General features: G+C 38.2%; 4 protein-coding genes and 1 pseudogene across 8 annotated transcripts; 3 read left to right on the forward strand and 2 right to left on the reverse strand.

Annotated features, from left to right (window-relative positions):
- Positions 1-1,960: 1,960 nt before the first annotated feature.
- On the reverse strand, positions 1,961-3,037 carry LOC108662999 (patatin-like protein 2; annotated as a pseudogene).
- A 1,679-nt stretch (positions 3,038-4,716) lies between these two features.
- On the reverse strand, positions 4,717-6,740 carry LOC18591246 (patatin-like protein 2). Its single transcript, XM_007017248.3, has 7 exons — positions 6,514-6,740; positions 6,232-6,413; positions 5,971-6,157; positions 5,720-5,881; positions 5,309-5,614; positions 5,045-5,220; positions 4,717-4,949 (listed from the first exon to the last, which is right to left on the reverse strand). The coding sequence occupies exons 1-7, from the start codon at positions 6,643-6,645 to the stop codon at positions 4,880-4,882; spliced, it is 1,215 nt and encodes a 404-aa protein (XP_007017310.2). The 5' UTR covers positions 6,646-6,740; the 3' UTR covers positions 4,717-4,879.
- Positions 6,741-7,295: 555 nt separating this feature from the next.
- LOC18591247 (alpha/beta-Hydrolases superfamily protein) lies at positions 7,296-13,156 on the forward strand. Of its 2 annotated transcripts, none has more exons than XM_018125924.2 (10): positions 7,296-8,188; positions 8,308-9,468; positions 9,621-10,769; positions 10,912-10,953; positions 11,249-11,325; positions 11,579-11,663; positions 11,821-11,904; positions 12,042-12,143; positions 12,271-12,366; positions 12,614-13,156. In XM_018125924.2, the coding sequence occupies exons 1-10, from the start codon at positions 7,415-7,417 to the stop codon at positions 12,734-12,736; spliced, it is 3,693 nt and encodes a 1,230-aa protein (XP_017981413.1). In that variant the 5' UTR covers positions 7,296-7,414; the 3' UTR covers positions 12,737-13,156. The 2 variants fall into 2 exon arrangements, with proteins under 2 accessions (XP_017981413.1, XP_088665101.1); XM_088808975.1 differs by having other exon boundaries at positions 8,047-8,188; positions 8,291-9,468.
- A 347-nt stretch (positions 13,157-13,503) lies between these two features.
- On the forward strand, positions 13,504-16,613 carry HO2 (heme oxygenase 2). Of its 4 annotated transcripts, none has more exons than XM_088808977.1 (5): positions 13,504-14,220; positions 14,851-15,173; positions 15,443-15,520; positions 15,650-15,751; positions 15,956-16,613. In XM_088808977.1, the coding sequence occupies exons 1-4, from the start codon at positions 13,653-13,655 to the stop codon at positions 15,740-15,742; spliced, it is 1,062 nt and encodes a 353-aa protein (XP_088665103.1). In that variant the 5' UTR covers positions 13,504-13,652; the 3' UTR covers positions 15,743-15,751; positions 15,956-16,613. The 4 variants fall into 4 exon arrangements, with proteins under 4 accessions (XP_088665103.1, XP_088665102.1, XP_088665104.1 ...); XM_088808976.1 differs by having other exon boundaries at positions 13,506-14,220; positions 15,443-15,550; XM_088808978.1 differs by having other exon boundaries at positions 13,508-14,220; positions 14,851-15,074.
- Positions 16,614-17,151: 538 nt separating this feature from the next.
- LOC18591249 (uncharacterized) lies at positions 17,152-19,254 on the forward strand. Its single transcript, XM_018126109.2, has 6 exons — positions 17,152-17,287; positions 17,844-18,088; positions 18,178-18,436; positions 18,507-18,686; positions 18,762-18,917; positions 19,011-19,254. The coding sequence occupies exons 1-6, from the start codon at positions 17,213-17,215 to the stop codon at positions 19,185-19,187; spliced, it is 1,092 nt and encodes a 363-aa protein (XP_017981598.1). The 5' UTR covers positions 17,152-17,212; the 3' UTR covers positions 19,188-19,254.
- The last annotated feature ends 245 nt before the right edge of the window (positions 19,255-19,499 follow it).

Raw genomic sequence — 19,499 nt, forward strand, 5'->3', positions numbered from 1 at the left:
TATTTTATTTTATAATCAGACTCAAATGATTGTATCGGATGTCTACCTCCCGCGTGAACATGTTGAATCAAAGGAAGTAAAATCAAATCAAATTGTATTATTATTTCAATTCAAAAAAAGAGACGTCAAAAAAGAAATATAATTTAATAAGTTAGTGATCGATCTTAATTATAAATCAATTCTATGTGCTAGTTATATCTAAAATTCAATTATGCCACGGTGTAGCTTTAACAAAACAAGAGAATTTAGCATGCAAAAGAGAGAACGTGCAAGAAATTCTCCTAATATACGTTGATTCTTTTTCTCCCCTCATCTCTAACGATTAAGTTGAATCATTCTCATAATTATTCACCTAAATCTATCACTAGTCTCAGGGGCAGGGCAGGGAAGGCCTTTGTAGCTTTCTTTTTTGCTTTGTTTTTGATAAGTATGACTTGGGCTAAATGTTTGAGCAAATTTGCCTCTTTTCGCTGTTTTCCAAGAGCCTCAGCATGCATATTCTGGTTAATTAGCAAATAAAGAAGACTAGCTTAATTCAAAGGTGAAAGCAAACCATGCATTTGTTTATTCCTTTGTAATGTCCAATTGAGGTCTAAAAATTCTGAGGAATGTTTGTCAACAAAGAAGTAAAGATTCCCAAGCATACAAACTTTCTTAATTATAACAAATTATTTCTAGTTTATAATATTGAAAAGGATATATATCCCAGTTTTTTAAGCTTATGTTAGTTCAACTATGGAAAGAATATCCAGTTTGCGTGGAAGGTTTCAAAATCTAAGACAACGTCGAATTGGTCAAACATGTGCTAAGAATAAATTTTCTCTAAGCCAAATACTTGAACAGAGCCATGACTTGGTAGCCATCTGTCTATGGCATCTGATCCATTCCAGGATGCGAAGAGGCGTACCGAGGCAAATATAACTTTTTGACTCTCTCCAATAATTTACTCCAACTGGTCCAAGCCTTGGTAATATTTTATCCATGGATTGCACTATCAAGAAGTTGAAAAAGATACAAGCATTCTGGAAAAACATATGTTCACGTGTGGAAGATGATTATGATTAAACAATTCTTTAAAGCCATATGCAGGAACCTTCAGTCGGTTGGTTCATTACCAATAACGAGCAGCCGTTTAGGTGGATAGCAGATTAACCTAATGCTAGTTCTTGAGTTTAATTAGTGTTCTATTAAAACTGGACCCTTCCAGGGAACTTACCGCCCCTTTGGCGTAACCAAGAAGTCTAGAGCTAACGTTTTTATAGAAATTTTGATCATTTAACATATTTTTATACAAATTTACGTGTTTCAGTGGTGTAGTTACATTCGTGATTAAATTCAATATACGAGTTCAAAATTTGCTATCAATGTGGGTTCATATATTACCTAACTATTGAAATTCTTAATGCCGGTGGTCATGTGGGGTTACCCCAAATTTTTTTTCTTATATGCTAACTAATGGTTGTTTAGTTAGGAAAACTGAAGGAAATGATATTGTTCATAGTCACGTTTGATTACAATAAATTAAGCTTTGAATAAGTAAAACTAAATTTTTCCTTACTATAGGTTGGTGCTCCCCTCCGACCCAAAATAAATGCCTCCTTAAAAGAATTTTCGTTTCTTGTTGGTTAAGTGCCCTCTTTAAAGATCCATAGCAACATTTGACTGTTAATGGTAACCAAAGAAAAGTAATCCTTTTCTTTTCTTTTTTTTTTAAGCAGCTGTTTTATTATCCACCCAATAGCTAGAATGTCACTCCAAAGTTTTAAACTATGTAAATCAAAGATTTTTAGTGGCATAGAAACTCTAGCTTTGGTTCTTTGAGTCCCGGTACATTTGCATCATATCTTTAGCTGCTCAAAAAGCAATTGGCAGCACAAACAGAAGTAAGCCTTCTATTTAATGGAGTATTTCTCTTGCAAGAAGCTTTATTTATTATGAATTGAATTAATAGAAATTCAAGTTAAAATGTAGATAACCCCCACCATTTTAATGCTTGAGTAAAGACATCTACTATTGGGGTGGAATTGCCTCTGGTTAACCAGCCCAACAAACCCATTTCTCACTGCTTTATCTGCACTATATTTGTCTTCAATCTTTCTTGAGCCAGTCCCTGACGAGATAAAAGGAAATCGTCCCTATAGTTCATTGGTTTTATTGGGAAGAAATCAGAATTTTCCCTGCTGTTCTCCTTATAGTCACTTCCCCCAAAGAAGGCTACAAAATGTGTTAATAGGCAGCTAGCTAGAATGCTGAAACTTATAAAAGAAAGTAATATCGTGATTGCCATGAATGCATCATCTATGCGATTGGACACCTTAACTTTCCCTCTGTCATCTGTTGTTTTGCAATAATTGGCAGGTACAGAAGTTGGTGCTGCTGAGGCTGCGTTGCATATGTCTGAGAGTAAGAAAATAATTCAGCAATCATTTAAGTTGATGAAGAAATAAGAATGGCTGGTGAAAGGTGAGTTTTTGGAGAGAGATTAGTAAGAACCTGACAGCTGGAAAAGATTGTGGGCTGGAGGTTCTTGATGTCGAATGTTGAGATAACAACATTGGTCAATGTCTGGTGCAACCTTGTGTTTCCTAGTTTCTCTTTGACAAGTTTATGCAGATACTTCCCTTCATTTTTTGGTCCCAAAAGAGCTTTGATCACTTCAGTTGATTGAGCAAATAATGAACATCCGTTCTTTAAAAAAAATTATGTCAACAACCACTACAAAAACAATTTAGTTAATTAATTAATAAGGTCCGCATTCCATTCGAGTCTGTTATATTGCAAACCTTGGTTAAGGGAAGATCTTACGATTGTTATTTAGGAAAAATTCCTCTATATCTTTGGACCAGTTAGCATGGCAGTCACCAGACCTCCTGTGCTAGGGCCCTCCTGCAAATACATCAAAACAGTCTGCAATTTTTACATCCTCACCATCCAGCTTCTGTACAACAGTCTGCAATTCTAGAAAACTAATATAAGGATGGTTCTGATTTTTAACATCATGGGTTATCTGAACTGATTGTTTGGAGCTGTTGTCCATGAGTTTGTTCTTTAGGTCTGATAGTCAAGGTTTGTACTGCCAGTTTGCATTTTGTACATGATGTCAAGGTGTCTTATGTTCTATTCAAACGGACAAACTCTGGTCCTTCTTTGTCCTTTTGTTCTTCCTGGATTCTTCCAGATTCTCCCTTTTGGGATGATTAATTGAATATATTCTCTGATTGAGCAAAAAAAAAAAAATATAAGGATGGTTCCGGGGATAATTCCATCCCCGTCAATGCATCCTAAGGATGGTGATCAACTCTCCATAAGTTGGAGGTCGTAAAGGTGAATTTGCTCCTTCTATATTGGCATTTCATTTCTTAAACTAAACCCCTAAACTCTAGACCATAATCACCAACATAAAATCGCCCAATATAACCTTGATTAGCAATAATAACCCCATAAGAAAATAAAAGCCTAATTACTTTTCTCCAACAGTACGTATGTATAGGCAGAGTAGTTGTATCAGATACTGTTTTTATGAAAAGCAATATGGCGTATATTGATAAACCCACAAGGGGAACATAATACTGATTTATAGTCTTTAATACCGTATTAGTGATTGTCGTTTCCAGCAAAAGTCAAGCATTCTAGTGCACCTATTATAGCACGGCATGCTTATCAGCTTGCCTGAGATTTCCATAGCAGTTACGTAACTTTGACAATCTCATATATTCACAAGCATGGGGAATGCATTGCACCAAATTTGACCAAAGTTGTACTTCCATGGAAACGGGTGGATCAAGTTAATCTGGATGGAAAACACGTTAAAAAGGAATTGGAGATTGAAAGCAGGCATGCCTATCTTATTGAAGTTCTTGCCCTTTCCTGACTGGTCATTGTCGAGAATTGTTGGTGAGACTCCGTACATAGGCGGGCCTCAGAATAGTAGGTAAGAAAACAAATGAACCAATATTCAGTAAGGTGGACATTATCCGAAAGAGAGAAGGTAGTCTATTATTCACAAAATCGGCCATGTCAAAGTAATATTATCAATCCAATTCAAAGCTCAATTAGGAAATGATGATATAATTAACTTGTGAAGTTAATTTCCTTGTGCCTGCTATAATTGTTCAAGATATTTCTTACACACTATACTTCAAACCATATGTGCACAAAAATTTTATTACTCAGGTTTCCTATGCATTAATTTGATTAGCTATTCATGTTTTTCTTTTCTCGTTTAGATGGTAAGAATTATAGATGCTTGAATAAAGTCCATAGAGTCATCCTGATGCTACGCAATGATCCTGCCTAACACAAAAATTTGTGAAAAACAATGTGAAAATTATCTTTTGTTTTGTGTTTTGTTGATGGGATTTTATCAAATAATAACATGTGAAAAAATAATTCTTTGACAAAATATTAAATTTTGACTCTTTTTTAACTAACTTTTTCGTTTTTTTTTTTAAGTGTTTAGAACGTGGATTTCATTGTAAAATTGGACGTGAATAGAAGGGAGTGTCGTGTTGCCAAGGGATCATTGTTGCCTTTCGTGTTGATGTCGCAACTGGCATGGTTTTGTCTTGTGCGGTTCTTATCTTTTAGAAGTACTAGTTATGACTCTTTCAGGAATCTATGTTCTTTTGTTTAGGTTCTGATTGAATGCTTAATTTGTTCATAAATGGTAATTTCATTGTATCTCGTAACTTCCTTTTTGACCAGGTGAGCTTATCGTTTTGATATTGCTAATCATTCTTTCATATGTCTTACTTATGAGCAGAAAACCCACATGATCGATTACATTTATTTTGATGAAACATAATCAATTACATTTATTTCATACTATAAATATCTAATTTAACACTTCTGCAGAACATAAAATTCACATTCATCCTGATTATGCATTAAGCTTCTGCAACAATGACCTTTCACGACAGGCTTTCTCCTGAGAGAGCAGCTTTGCATACCTGACAGATTTGGTTGGATAACATGTGTTAATGGAGGCTAGAAAGTAGAAACAATTATATGTATATACTTGGAAAAATAATAATTAATAATATACCTTTTGAGAGCCTGTGCGTTGGTTTCTAATTCTCCTGAAGGCTCATAGTTACCCGTCTCGAAGTTCACCCTCGAAACAGGTTTATTCAACAAGTTTTCAGCAACTTGCACAAGATTTTTCAGATTATCCTCTGTGGAAACATCAATAGAGGAGACTTCCCCTACTAGCTTATCATTCTGCAATTGTTTCAGGATGCGTCTCTGAATGGTGAGGGAGGGAGTAATAAATTTGAAGCAAAATAAATCAGCGTAGATTGTGATTAACCTGGATGCGAAGATAGTTCTTTTCAGAACCTAAAGCTTTGAAGATGACAGAAATGTGGAAATCAACCATATCAGCACTGCCTTCTGTAAAAGCATTGACTAATGGGGTGGAATGGCCGGAGGTCAACCACCCAATTAGACCCCATCGAGCTGCTTGGCTTGCATTGTACTTCTCTGCAAGTTTTTCTGAGCCTGTTCCTATGGAAAGCACCAAGAATCTACTGTAATGGTTTGCTCCCTTTATGGAAGAGAAATCACAATGCCCTCGGTTGATCTGTTTTGTCACTTCACTAATGGCAACTAAAGCCTGTGAAAATCAATTTGAATTGAACATATAGGATTGTTATTATATATGCTTTAATAATAAAGCATAATTAAGAGTTCTTCCAAAGGGTTAAAGTTTTGTCTTTACAGGATTATTAGCAGCCATCCCACCATCGATGAGATTGAACTTCTTCACCTCTCCTTCAGAGTCTTTGGTTTCAAAATAGTGGGCCGGGAGATAAGTTGGAGCGGCTGAAGTTCCAATGCATATATCTGAGAGCAGGGCATTCAGGGATGGACTTTTCTTCACCTGAGACAGAAATCAGTAGAAGTGAACTCTCCTCTCCTAACTATATCCCATGACATAGAGTAAATAGTTGATGAAACTTCAAGACCAACCTCATAGCTGGAAAAGATGACTGGCTGCAGCTTCTTGATGTCGAAAGTTGGAATTACAACGTTAGTCAATGTCTGGTGCAGCCTTGTGTATCCAAGCCTTTCCTTTAGAACTCCATGGAGATACTTGCCATCATATTTTGGTCCGAGCACTCTCTTAATCATATTTGTGACACCAGAAAATGGAAATCTGTTGAAACAGGACTTTGTTAATGCCTGGAATTCTGTTGTGGATGTGCTCTTGCTTTCATCCAATATCATTACCTATTTTGAGGAAATATTCTAGGGCCATGCTCAAAGTAGAAGGCCTTAATTTCTTGGGCAGCAAATAAGGGTCGGTTCTTCTCATTCGGTGCTGTTAACATGGTGGTCAGAAGACCACCTGTGCTCGTCCCTGCAACCACATCAAAATAATCTGCAATTCTTGCTTGCTCACCATCCAGTTTCTGCACCATGAGAAAACATGATCAGATAATCATATAATTAACACCTCTTCGATGATACACGGAAACAGCTTACAGGAGAGGTTTGACAACATATGATTACCTGTAACTCAGATTCTAAAAAGCTGAGAATAACTCCTGGAATGATTCCTCTAATTCCACCTCCATCAATACTGAGAACAGTAATAAGCTCTCCATGAGTTGGAGGGTGCAGAAGCTTTCTTAATTTTTCCATTTTTTTAGTTTGATATGAGCAATGCTTTAAGGTTTAAGCTCTAAGCTAGCTGGCCAGGAGAAATCAGAAAAGGTGTTGATGCATTAAAAGCCCTGGAAACCTCAAGTATTTATAGACCTTCCAACCTTAAGCTTACTTCTCAACATTTTCCTGAGATAAATCATACACTTACTATACGTACATATTTTTGTTTCAACTACGATCAAACCTAATTTTTTCAAGAAAAATGATACATAAACTTATCTTTGACCAAGTATTCAAATTTGACATTTTACTTAATTTAATTAATCTCTAATGTACTTAACTCTCTGTATTAATTAATTACTAGCTTAGAAAAGTGAGAGAGCTATTGCTAATTTGGTCTTTTGACAATCCCAGGTCTACAATATTATAGAGTTAGAGTTAGGCAGAGAAATTCAATTGCATATAATTTGATAATAAAGATACTAATTTGACCAAAAACTTATAGAACAAGCAATCGGTACTTTGACTAAACCTAATTGAACCCATAAAAACTAAAAACGAAGTAGCGGTTGGATCTTTGTAAGCCCAATTAAGTATTGGGCCAAATTCAGTGCTGGACTTAAGGGACAAAGGTTCGCATATGCAGCGAGAAAATTCCATGTATAATACCGTCTGTACCGGTGAAGGTTCTCGTTTGTTTCTTCGTCGCGAATTTCCCTCCCCCGGCATCCTCTGAGAAAGCTTCGAACGGAATTCCTAGATTCTGTCCTTTCTTTTTCCGAGCAAAATTTTCTCGAATGAAATTATGCTCCGTCACTTCTTAAGAAGTCGTCGGCGTTGCTATCTTCTTTGTCGGCGACGGTTCTCCTCTTCTTCCTCCTCTGAAAGGCCCATCGAATCCCCTAACAATCTCAATAATACAAATCCCGTCCTTTCCCAATCACCGCTTCCGCCAACGCCGCCGCAAAATTTTGAAACTCATCTTTCGGCTCTCCCCACCAAAACCGCCTCTCTTTCTCGGAATTCTGTTTTTGCTCTCTCCGCCACTCTCCTCTCCGCTCTCGTCGCTTCTGTCGCTGTCTTGTCCGTTGGTAAAGAGAACGACGTGTACGACGCTATCCCTAATCCTAGAAATAGCCCTCTTTACGAATCAATCGAACACACGGTCCACAAATCCAATGAGTCCTTCAAGAGGATCGTCCACCACGCGAAACAAACTGGCGTCGCCGCCGCAGTGCTGTGGCAGTCTCTGAGGTCTGTGATGTCGTCTGCCAACCACGAGGTTCGGGCAGGGTTCGAGCTACGCGTTGCGGCCTTGCTTGCGGACATTGCCGCAGCCAATGCGGGTCGCAGGACGGCGATTGTGAGCGCCGGTGGCGGCGCGGTGGTTGACTGGCTGCTGGAGACGGTAGCGGTAGCTAAATTAGATGGTTGCGGGACCCAGGCAGAGGCGGCGAGGGCGTTGGCTTACCTAATCGCCGATCCCGACGTGCGCAAAGACGTCCTTGGAAGACCACGCGCCGTTCCTAACTTGTTGAGGTTCATTTATTTAAGTCAACCTCAAAATAAATCTAAAAGGGTAAGTTTTTATTTCTTTTGATTATGTACGAAAAAATTTTAAATTTTTGCACCTGTATATTGTTGGTGCTTCTAAGTTTTTTGCTTTGCCATTGATAAATAGCTTTTGTGTGGGAGCAGCATTCGAGACGTAGTTCATTAGATATTTCTGATTCTTCGAAAGGCAGGAGTATGCTTGTGGCTGCTATTATGGATATTGTTACATCCAATTGTGATAGTGTAGAGAAGGTATCTTTTAAGCCTTCCTTACCGGGGAATGCGGAAATGAGAGATATTGCAGCAGCCATTCATGTTATCGAGGAAGGTGGCATGCATTTAGATGAGGGAGAAAGAAATGATGATGATGATGATGGTGGAAGAGGGATGAAAGGGATTGGGATTAAAATTCTCGAAGGAACCACTGTTTTAGGATTGTCAAGAACAAGTGAGCTTATGATGTTTGATCATTCTGATGATACCAATGTAGAATCAGATAGGGGTACTCCGAAAACGCTTGCTTTATTGAATAAGCATGATAGTTCAGTAGGACAAGCCAATTTGTCTGCTGCTGTTGTTCCTGGTCTTTGGGATGATTTGCATCGCCAGCATGTTGCTGTGCCTTTTGCTGCATGGGCTTTAGCCAACTGGGCAATGGCATCAGAGATTAATAGATCTCATATTGAAGAACTGGATCAAGATGGAGAGGCTGTCATGACTGCTTTACTAGCACCTGAGAGATCTGTGAAATGGCATGGGAGTTTGGTGGCTCGGTTGTTGTTGGAAGACCGTAATCTTCCCTTAAATGACTCTGTCTCTGATTGGGCCTCCAGTCTTCTTTCTACTGCTTCCCATGCAAGCAAAAATGAAGACATTTCCTTATCTCGAATGGCTTTATCTGCCTTTTTAGTTGCTGTTGAGAGGAGCCTGGAAGCACGGAGGACCGTGATGGAGAAGGGTCTTGAGCTGATGAGAGTCACTGCAAAGAGAACAGTAAAGCATCAGCAGGTTCAAGAAGCTCTGGCAAAAGCTTTGGAATTTCTCTCAACTGAGGACTTGCATTTATCTCTTGAAGAAAGTCAAAAGTGGTCTGGTATACTGCTTTCTTGGGTTTTCGGAAAACCTTCCTCCAACGCAATCCGATCTTCTGCCATAAGAATTCTTTCATGCATTCTTGAAGACCAAGGCCCATCTTCTCTTCTAATTTCTCAAGGATGGTTAGCTCTTTTGCTAAATGATATCCTGAGTTCCTGCAAGACATCATCTGTTAAAGGAGGCACTCAGCCTAAGAGTGACACAGCAAAGGTTCGAAGATGTACCTTTTGTTTTTAATTGCTTTTTTGTTATGATTACATGCAAATTTTAATCTCACTATGTTACATATTCTGGAAGCTAGGAGTAGAATGTCATGTTTTCAACTGAACTTTTCGTATTTATGATCTAATTGAATTTTGCAGACTCAGATCAATCAGTCTAACATTCTTTCAGCTGCACAGACTGGTAATCAGTTAGCAGTTGCTGTAGTTAATCTGGCTGGAAATCAGTTGGGAACAACCAAAGATTCTGTCGATACCTTCCCCCTGGCAGATCTTCTTTCTCTCGAACCTTTGGCTGGACCATTTAAAAATCTAAAGAAAGATAATCCACCTAAGTTTGATGTTGCTGATTCTGCATTGGCAACCCTTAAGGCGATCAAAGCACTGACTGAAATTTGTGCTGAAGATTCTTTATTGCAGGACAAAATTACTGAGTTGGGGGTCTTGTGTTTGCTAAGACGCTATTTATTACGTGATGATTATGAGAAACTGGCTGCAATAGAGGCTTATGCTGCCTCTAGAGCCCCTGAATCACAAGAAAGGGTTTCAAGCAATGCTGGTGAATCATCACCTTCAAGTACAAACAATCCATCTAGTGTCCGAGTCCCACCTACTGCTCACATTAGGAGGCATGCAGCTCGACTGTTAACCATTCTTTCTCTCCTTCCAAAAGTCCAGAAAGTCATTGCAGCTGATGAAACTTGGTGTAAATGGCTTGAGGATTGTGCTAATGGAAAGATTTCAGGCATCAATGACCTTAAGATACGAAGTTATGCTAGGGCCACTCTGTTAAATGTATTTTGCAACCAACAAATTGGTATTGACTCAGTAAATAATGGTCCTGTAACTAGTGGCAGAGATGGAACAAGCATTGGCCCCCATTATGGGGACATGATATTCTTAATTAACCCTGAACTACCCCATTGGAAGTGTCCTGGAAAAGACCAATCCACTGTCTGGAAAGATAAGTCTCTTTCAAGTGAATTTGATTCCATGAACAGTGATAATGAACTTGTAACCAAAGTTTCAGATGTTGGTGATGCATCCAGTTCTTTTAATGTATCTAATAATGATTCTGAATCAGAGATTCCTCAAATGGATATTGTTTTTGTACATGGGCTGCGTGGTGGACCTTATAAAACTTGGCGCATAGCTGAAGATACATCCTCAACTAAGTCTGGCTTGGTAGAGAAAATTGATGAAGAAGCAGGGAAGCTTGGGACATTTTGGCCAGGTGAATGGCTTTCAGCTGATTTTCCTCAAGCTCGCTTGTTTTCCCTAAAGTACAAGGTTTGTTTTAGTTTGATTGTGGTTATAAGTTGTTAATTATTACTAGGAATTTGTTGTAATCAGGTTACAACTAGCAATTTGGAGGTGTTCACTGGGTTGTTTCTCACACTTCAAAATCTGTCTTCTTCTTTGTTTAATACAGACAAATCTAACACTGTGGTCTGGAGCTTCCCTGCCTCTTCAGGTTTGCTGCTTTTGGTTTATTTAGTTTATCAGTTTTATTATGCTTTATTTACTGGAGTTCTGGTCATCTATTTTGAGAAATACACTAGATGCATGTTTATATTAATTCATTGAGTTTTTCTCCCCTATTTCAACTCATGCAACATTGGACACATGATTTGGAAACTCAGTTTAAGAAGTTTCATGCTTCCATGTTTCTTTTGATATATGTGGTTCTAATGGAAATCTTCAAACTTGTGACTATTATTTACTTTTTTGGCTGACATTATTTATGAACATTTCATTTTGGTCTCCAGGAAGTTGGCTCCATGTTGTTAGAGAAGCTTGTTGCTGCAGGCATTGGAAATCGGCCTGTTGTGTTTGTAACCCACAGGTTAATGAGTTCAACCTCTCTTTCCTTTTATGTTTTGGCTTTTTTTTTTTTTTTGTGGGGGGGGGGGAGGTGTTCTGCAAGAGCTCTTTTCACGGATTCTAGTCTGCTGAAGGATGGTTATTGTCAATCCTTGTGTCGGAAAATAAAAGTTTCAAGTTGGTTTCTTTTGGCTTTTGTGTGAATAAGCTAGTTTTTAATTGTTTCAATTTAACATTATTTTTTTGTTCAATGCATGACTTTCTCTTATGCGTAGCATGGGAGGTCTGGTGGTCAAGCAGATCCTGTATAAAGCAAAGGCTGAAAATATGGACAACCTTGTGAACAACACTGTTGGAGTTGTAAGTGCTCAGATGCTTGCAATTTCCATTATTTTATTCCAAATGTCACCCTTTTATAAGAATGGGAACCTTTGAGGCATGATGTTAATGTGTTTGAACATCTATAAATAGCTTGCAATGGCAAGTTGAATAATCTTGGTGTTTTATCTGATTTCAGGTGTTCTATAGCTGCCCACATTTTGGCAGCAAGCTTGCTGATTTGCCCTGCCGGATGGGCTTCGTGTTACGTCCGGCTCCAAATGTTAGTATATGATGAATTATGAATTGACTAACTTTTTAATCAGCACATAACTTTTGATTCTGAATTTTTTTGACTGTTGTAATAGTTTCAATTCAGAGTCTGGTGTTTATTTTTTTTCACTTGTTTTTCTTTAACAGATAGGGGAATTGAGAAGTGGTTCTCAACGACTTGAGCAGCTTAATGACTTTCTTCGTCACCTTCATAAGAAACAGATGCTTGAAGTCCTTAGTTTCTGTGAGGTAGTAGATATGCATCTATTCATGATATATCTATTCTCTTCCTCAAGTAAAGAATTCTGCATTTTGTTGCGTGTGTGTTTGCTTTTGAGTCTGCCACCTTACAAGCTTCCAACTCACCATTTTGCAGACGAAGATGACTCCAATTGTTACAGGTTATGGAGGAGTGGCCTTTCGTACGGAAATTGTCGCTAGGGAATCGGCCTATCCTGGATTTGGTGAAATTGTAAGTGTTATTTTTGGAATTTGGTAATTATATTTTCTTAAATGATAAATGTTTGGATCATTTGCATAAAAATGATGAACACAAACAGGTAACGTCTATAGACCTAAATGCTTCTATAAAAATGGTAATATAACTAAATAAGTATGTCATATCCATAAATCAAAATGCTGTAACATTATCTATGATCCAGTGATCGTCTAAATGGTTCAAGTATGCAAAAGTTAATCTTCTTTTGACTGTGAAACAGGTGTTGCAGTCAACAGATCATATAAATTCATGCAAACCGCTCAGCCGCAGTGATCCTTCATACACAGAAGCATTAGAATTCCTACGTAAACTTAAAGCTCAATATTCACGAAGAGAAGTTTAGTCTTATAGTCAGCAAACGGCATCATTTCTTTCTTTTTTTTTTTTATTGGTTCATATCATACTGATGTTGGAGTTGAATTCAACATATTAAATTTGATTTTTGCTTGGAGGCTGGCGGAATCAAATTTTGACAACCAGGAGTGCAGCCTCATCTTCAAAGCAAAGGGGCTGGGGTTCAGATAACTAACCTTTAGGAAAAAGTTAGCACCTCCAAAACTATGCCATTGTATAGCAGCCTTCTGTGCATCCTCCCTCTCTTTTCCTTTTAGACTGTACATCAGTTTTTTTTAGTACTTTTTTTCCCTCATTGACTTGTATCTGTAGAAACTAGAAACCCATCCAGTGAATTGGTTCTGAAAATGCTGTATATACTTTGCAAATAAAAGGAAATACAAGGATTGATCAAAACGTTATTATTCAATGTTGCTGTTTCACATTTTGTGTTCTTTCTTCTTGTTCTAAATAAAGTCTATTAACTTTTAAAAGAAAAAGCTCTGTTCCGTTGTGGAAGATCTTCAGTCAAACTCCTGTGGAATGCGATCAAAGAAGTAGATGGCTGGGCCTAAGCAGGACCATTTTTCAATTGGGCAATGCTTTGATTTGGGTTTTTGGTAATGCTCCAGGATTGGGCTCCTTCGCCATGGAATGTACATTGGTTCGAGTTTTCACTTTTCTGTACCTTGAACCCGAGATGGATCCAGTTCCCACAATGGAAAATTGTCCTTTTAAGAGCCCGTTATCGACAAAGGCCAGGTTAGAGCTCATTAGCAGCGAAAACCTCATCTTTGGATCTCTTTAATTTTTTCTCTTACCAGGGAGAAGGAGAGGGAGAGGGAGAGGGAGAGGGCGAGGGATTGTCTTTGTCCATTCCAAGTTGGGAAACGAAGCTTTTGTCTTGTTCTGGTGAACATCTTCCAATGGACAAAGCTTTAAAACCGCCTGTGTTTCATCCAACAGCTTTGAGACCTTGTCAAGTTTCGTTCCCGTTCTTCAGCTTCACAACCGCTACCCCATACCTTAATCTCAACAAAACCAGAAATGTTGGACTCACAATCTTGAGCTGCTCTAATTCTTCGATTATTTCTTCCACGAGTAATGGTAGTAGTATTAATAATAATATGGCGGGCCTTCCGGTGAAAAAGAAGAGGAAGCGGTACAGAAAACAGTATCCAGGAGAGAGCGAGGGCATTACTGAAGAGATGAGATTTGTTGCCATGAGACTCCGTAATACTAACGGTAAAAAGGTCACTTCCAATTCTGATACTGACACTGACACTGAAAGTGAAAATAACCAACGAGAAGAAGAAGAAGAAGAAGAAGGACGAGGAGATAAAGCTGAAGCAGAAAAGAACAATGAAGGTGTTGGTGATGGAGAAGCAGAGACTTGGAAACCCAGTATGGAAGGGTTCCTTAAGTACTTGGTTGACAGCAAGCTCGTCTTCAACACTATCGAGCGCATCGTTGATGAATCCGATGATGTTGCTTGTGAGTCCTTTCCCTTGCAATTTTCTTGTTTTATTTTTTTACAAAAATGGGTGCTCTTGGCCTTGTTTTGTTTTTCCAGTATCTGGATTCTAGGAAGCCTGTTCTATTTTTTATGTGCGTCGAAGGAGAGAATTGTCCTCCCTGTTCTTACCCCATATATTGAAATAAAAATGGAAAATGATAAAGAATTTACTTGGTTCCACTGTTCCTGCTGTCCTGCGGGCTTATGGTCTTGGTCTGAAGGGTAAAAAGAATTCATTTGTCTTCTAGAGGATGAAGTTGTGTGGCTATGCCCACTGATTTGTGAATTTTGAGTAGCTCTGTTAGAGTAAAGTTAGGGCCTTTTCTTTGTTATTTATTCTGCCAGTGCCTGTCATATCTTAAACTTGTAGTCTAAGTGTTTAACAAGGAAGTTACTTGCATGAGATTGGGGTGCTATCATCTTGCCTTATTTTGAATTCATCGATGAAGAGTTACCTTTTTGTTCATTGGACCCATGATGGATCTTTACCCAGCATAACGATGTGAGCAATTGATTATCACGAATTGCATGCTTGTCACATGACATTTACTACATAAAACTCTTGCTTATTGAGTTACATAAGAATTTAAATTGAAATTTTGCTACAGATGCCTACTTCAGAAAAACTGGATTGGAACGATCACCAGGTCTTTCTAAAGATCTAGAATGGTTTAGCCAACAAGATTTTGTGATTCCAGAACCTAGCAATCCAGGAGTTACTTATGTCGCGTATTTGAAGGAATTAGCAGAGAAAAGTGCCCCGCATTTCTTGTCTCATTTCTACAATATATATTTTTCACACATAGCTGGTGGTCAAGTGATTGCAAGACAGGTATGCATGGATGGTCATTCTTGCTTAGGCTTCAACAAAGCCATGCTGTGTAGTAGTGTCTACTTTTCACTGCTTGAAGTGGTACAACTGAACAATTTGGTAAATTTGAGCCTGTGAACCTTTATAATGTTATTATTTTGATATTGGAACTTTAGAAGACTTGCTGTGTACAATTTGTGTTGTGTTTTTCAGAAAACACTGATCAAAAAGAGAATTATGCACACTGATAGCCTTTCTATAAAGAGAAGGCAAAAGAATGTTCATTGTCTGAGATGAGCATGCAAGAGCCTAAAACCATATTTTTGTTGCCAATACAGAGTTGCTCATACCAAATCAATCATTTTTGTCTGATGTTTTATTGTCTTTAGGTTTCTGAAATGCTGCTGGAAGGAAGGGAGCTGGAGTTCTATAAATGGGAGGGCGATGTACAAGAATCATTGAAAGGTGTACGTGACAAGCTCAACGTGCTTGGAGAGGTTGATGATTGAGATTGCTATGGACATTTCATTTGTTTCCTTTTGCTGACATTTTTCTCCATACTCTTTTTTGTTTTTTATGCTTGCTATGCTTTGCAGCACTGGTCTCGAGAGGGTAGAAACAAATGCTTAAAAGAAGCAGCAAAATCATTCAAGTTTTTGGGGCAGATAATTCGCTTGATCATCTTATAAACCTGATTGGTAAGGCCACAACCTTTCCACCTTATTTTTCTCTCCCACCCCTCTTCCTTCCAAAAGCACTGCATGCCCACGGTATGGGAAGATCATATCAAACCTGTTGATATCCCAGCAACAGAGCAACAGTCCTCTTGCTTAAACCTTAGCTTCTCCTTCTCATTGTTTCAGCCCAATATCATTAAGGTGTGTTTTCTTGGTTTTCACCAGGTAACACAGTCCAATTGTAGACTTAACTCAGCACCAGTCTTTGTCATCTATTCACCGAGCTGTCGGGACAACAAGCAAATGAGTAACTGGAGCTGTGTCATGCATTCAGGAACATCGGTGTCCTCTAGTGATGACATTTTTTACTTGGAACACTCTGCCAAGGAAGCAGCTTTTATTATTAAGCCATGTCTACGGTAGTGACTGGTGCCTCTGACTGGATGATGTTTCAAAGTGAATGGCAAGGTCTATAGTGCTGATACTCCTTGGGGTTTGGCTTTGTTGCAACACACAAGAAGCCAAGAATGCTGAGTACTCAGGATTTGCTTAACAATGCACCAATGTTATGTACTATTTGAAATTTGAGAAGAGATAGCAAAGTGGGAATAGAAACTTGATATAGGAGGAATATATTCATTATATCTACTCTACCGTTCAAGCACAGTTATCAGACTGTAGTGGGAGTATTGCCAAGAAAAGTGGAGGAAAAAAGTAGTAAATCTAAGAGCAACCAGGCTAGTGAGAATCAAAGAACTTGCCATTTCTGTCTCCCTATCTTCTTTTATTTGATCAACAAAAATGGAAAAAAAAAATCTGTTGTACCTTATGTCATATCAAAGAATATGTCTTTGATCATTAATAAAGTGCATATTTCTCTTTATTTCCCCACTTTCTTCTTCTTTCTGAAAAATAATAACTTGCTGCATCACAAACTGAGAGGTATTGGTATATATTCCTCTTGGCATACAAGGGAGAGCAATGCATACAAGTAAAGCCCATTTACAGAAGAACAATGCTTAGCAATTTACTATAGTATTCAAGGCTGCGTGCTTCGAGATAGACACAACCATGCATGATCTAACCAAACACTATGGTATTCAAGGATGCAATCTTACTCTGTTGTGAAGGACATTAATCCTTTGTTATATGTTTGGAATTTTGTATCTGACTTTTGCTCAGAGATGCTCTAGAAAGGATAAAAAACATGAAAAATCCCACTACTAAATATAGTTACTTATGACAGGCGCATTAACAAAACAACTATAATATGAATAATGCATATCCTAATAGTAATAAGTATTTTTGTAGGTGGGTAAGTACAAAGGGAAAGTACGGTAGAGGTGCATAAATGGCGTCGTTCTCCACGAGGAAGTGCTCACTCAAACAGAATCTGAGTTCTACTGCTCTTTGTTCTTCTCTCCTAGTACTATTATATTTCTCTCCTTTCTATGGAAACCCCCTCAATAAAGGGGACGGTTGATGCCTTATTCTTCTTCTTCCTTGCTTTCTTCTTTCAAAGGGATGGCGGAAGACATATGCCACCACTTCAACAAGGTCTAACCTCACCCTGTTTCCTTCTATTCTTTTCTTTAGTGGAATCCAGACACATTGTTTTGGCCTTTTCACACTTGAATAAAATCTGGGTTCTTTCCAAGTTTTCTCTCTTGTTGGTTATGGAGTTTTATGTTAATTGGATTAGATGTAACTATCTTAGCAGCACGTGTTACATGGTTTACAGTTTACACGAACACATTGTTTAACCTATAATATGCATGCTTTTGACCTGATATTTTCGTACTCTGACCATTTCTTTCGCCTTCTTTTTCTCAAAATCTAAGAACTCAAAAAGGAATCCGAACCCAAACCCCTCTTTTAACTTTCTGCTCGCACTTTATGAGTTTTACTGTTTAATGGAGAATTTTACATGGAAGCCTCAGTAAGTTCCTATGTCCACTAGTTGTGTTTTCTGCACTGCATTTTCGAGTTCTTGATCACTCGGCTGAATCCTTAACTGTTAATTTCTTCCTGGCAAGCTAGTTTCAGTGCCGTTTTGTTTTTCTTCTGTTTCATGAATCATAATATAATATAAAGGGTAATGTTTGAAACACAGGATACGAAGTTCATAAAGGCTCCTAGGAAATCTCCACTGATATTAACAATGGTGGTCTTGTTTTTGCTCATGGTTTCTGGAGTTTACATCTTCTCCATCTGGTTGAGGCAAATAAGCCCACGAACAAACGCCAAATTTCTAAACATCAGAGTACTTGATCACCTGCAACAGCAATGTCAAGCTCCCAACATTGAACAATGGGAAGCTCCATTTATACATTTTCCAAATCCTGAAACATTTAGCAGGTACCAACAATGTAATCTTCTTTGATTATTATCCATGCATTGGCTCTCAGGTTATATGTCGTTTAAAAGTTGAAGCTTGTTCTATGCAGGGAAGAATGCGTCTGCAACCCAGTAAGATACTTTGCCATATTGTCAATGCAGAGATCAGGGAGTGGGTGGTTCGAGACATTGTTAAATAGTCATACAAATGTTAGCTCAAATGGAGAAATCTTTTCAGTTAGGGATAGGAGAAGTAATGTTTCTTCAATACTCAAGACAATGGACAAAGTTTATAATCTTGACTGGTTCACTAGCGCTTCCAAGAATGAGTGCTCAGCTGCAGTTGGGTTCAAATGGATGCTTAACCAGGTAAAGTGACACAATTTCAGATTTCTTCAAAATTTCAAACTGCATATGATGCTCATTAAACATTTTACAGGGTTTGATGGAGCATCACGATGATATTGTGAAGTACTTCATGAACAATGGGGTTTCTGCAATATTTCTATTCAGAAGGAATCTGCTCCGCAGAATGATATCTGTGCTTGCAAATTCCTATGACAAGGATGTTAAGCTATTGAACGGAACCCACAAATCTCATGTCCATTCATCAGCCGAGGTTTCTTTCCCTGTCTCACACAGACTCTCACATGCATGTCTCTACTTCAATTGCTTACCATCTCGTGGATTGCAGGCTCAGATACTTGCAAAATACAAGCCAACTATAAATACAACGCAACTCATTCCTGAGCTGAAGCGAGCAGAACAAACAACTGCCAAGGCTGTTGAATATTTCAGCAGCACCCGCCATATAGTTCTGTACTATGAGGATCTTGTTAAAAACCGCACGGTAAGACTTAGGACTCTGGGTTTTTTTTTTTCCATAACCTTGGAACTTAAGCTTCTTTACAGACTCAAGGGTTGAAGTTCCCTCCGAATGCAGAAACTGAGAGAAGTTCAAGAGTTCCTAGGATTGCCTTATAGAGAGCTCAGTAGCCGTCAAATTAAGATACACACGGCACCATTGTCAGAGCAAGTAGCTAACTGGGATGATGTTCAGAAAGCAGTGGAAGGAGCATCATCATATGAGAGCTTCCTCCATTCAGATTATAAAATTTAGTTTACAGTTGTTGATTGTTGATTTTACTCTTTCCTCTACTACAATACTTGTGCTAATCCAGCAACCTTTGGTCGGGGAGGATTCTTCTTATTCTTTCTTCAAATTCATATCAGAATCAAGTATTCTTGAAACAGTTAATCCACCTTCCTTACTAGAACTATGATTCTTTGGAATAATCACTATAATCAAAAGCTTCAGTAGGCACCGACTGGCTTTTAAGTAGTATAAAAACCAATACTCCAATAGATGCTGGAATCTATAGCTATGCAGTGACATTGGAATGATCATAGACATCTAAACATCATCTTTAAC

The sequence above is a fragment of the Theobroma cacao genome, chromosome 8 (assembly GCF_053813885.1).
Source record: "Theobroma cacao isolate CCN51 chromosome 8, ASM5381388v1, whole genome shotgun sequence".
NCBI classification, from domain to species: domain Eukaryota; kingdom Viridiplantae; phylum Streptophyta; class Magnoliopsida; order Malvales; family Malvaceae; genus Theobroma; species Theobroma cacao.

Excerpts from the sequence above, each read along its gene's own strand:
- LOC18591249 (XM_018126109.2), top strand. The coding sequence starts at position 17,213 with ATGCCTTATTCTTCTTCTTCCTTGCTTTCTTCTTTCAAAGGGATGGCG. Across the intron at positions 18,687-18,761 it reads ATGTCCATTCATCAGCCGAG|GCTCAGATACTTGCAAAATA; the intron begins GTTTCTTTCCCT and ends CGTGGATTGCAG. Across the intron at positions 18,918-19,010 it reads ATCTTGTTAAAAACCGCACG|AAACTGAGAGAAGTTCAAGA; the intron begins GTAAGACTTAGG and ends CTCCGAATGCAG.
- LOC18591246 (XM_007017248.3), bottom strand. The coding sequence starts at position 6,645 with ATGGAAAAATTAAGAAAGCTTCTGCACCCTCCAACTCATGGAGAGCTT. Across the intron at positions 6,158-6,231 it reads AGAATATTTCCTCAAAATAG|ATTTCCATTTTCTGGTGTCA; the intron begins GTAATGATATTG and ends CTGTTTCAACAG. Across the intron at positions 5,615-5,719 it reads GGATGGCTGCTAATAATCCT|GCTTTAGTTGCCATTAGTGA; the intron begins GTAAAGACAAAA and ends TGATTTTCACAG.
- HO2 (XM_088808976.1), top strand. The coding sequence starts at position 13,653 with ATGGACAAAGCTTTAAAACCGCCTGTGTTTCATCCAACAGCTTTGAGA. Across the intron at positions 14,221-14,850 it reads TGAATCCGATGATGTTGCTT|ATGCCTACTTCAGAAAAACT; the intron begins GTGAGTCCTTTC and ends ATTTTGCTACAG. Across the intron at positions 15,551-15,649 it reads AGCTCAACGTGCTTGGAGAG|CACTGGTCTCGAGAGGGTAG; the intron begins GTTGATGATTGA and ends TATGCTTTGCAG.
- LOC18591247 (XM_018125924.2), top strand. The coding sequence starts at position 7,415 with ATGCTCCGTCACTTCTTAAGAAGTCGTCGGCGTTGCTATCTTCTTTGT. Across the intron at positions 9,469-9,620 it reads CTAAGAGTGACACAGCAAAG|ACTCAGATCAATCAGTCTAA; the intron begins GTTCGAAGATGT and ends TGAATTTTGCAG. Across the intron at positions 10,954-11,248 it reads GAGCTTCCCTGCCTCTTCAG|GAAGTTGGCTCCATGTTGTT; the intron begins GTTTGCTGCTTT and ends TTTGGTCTCCAG.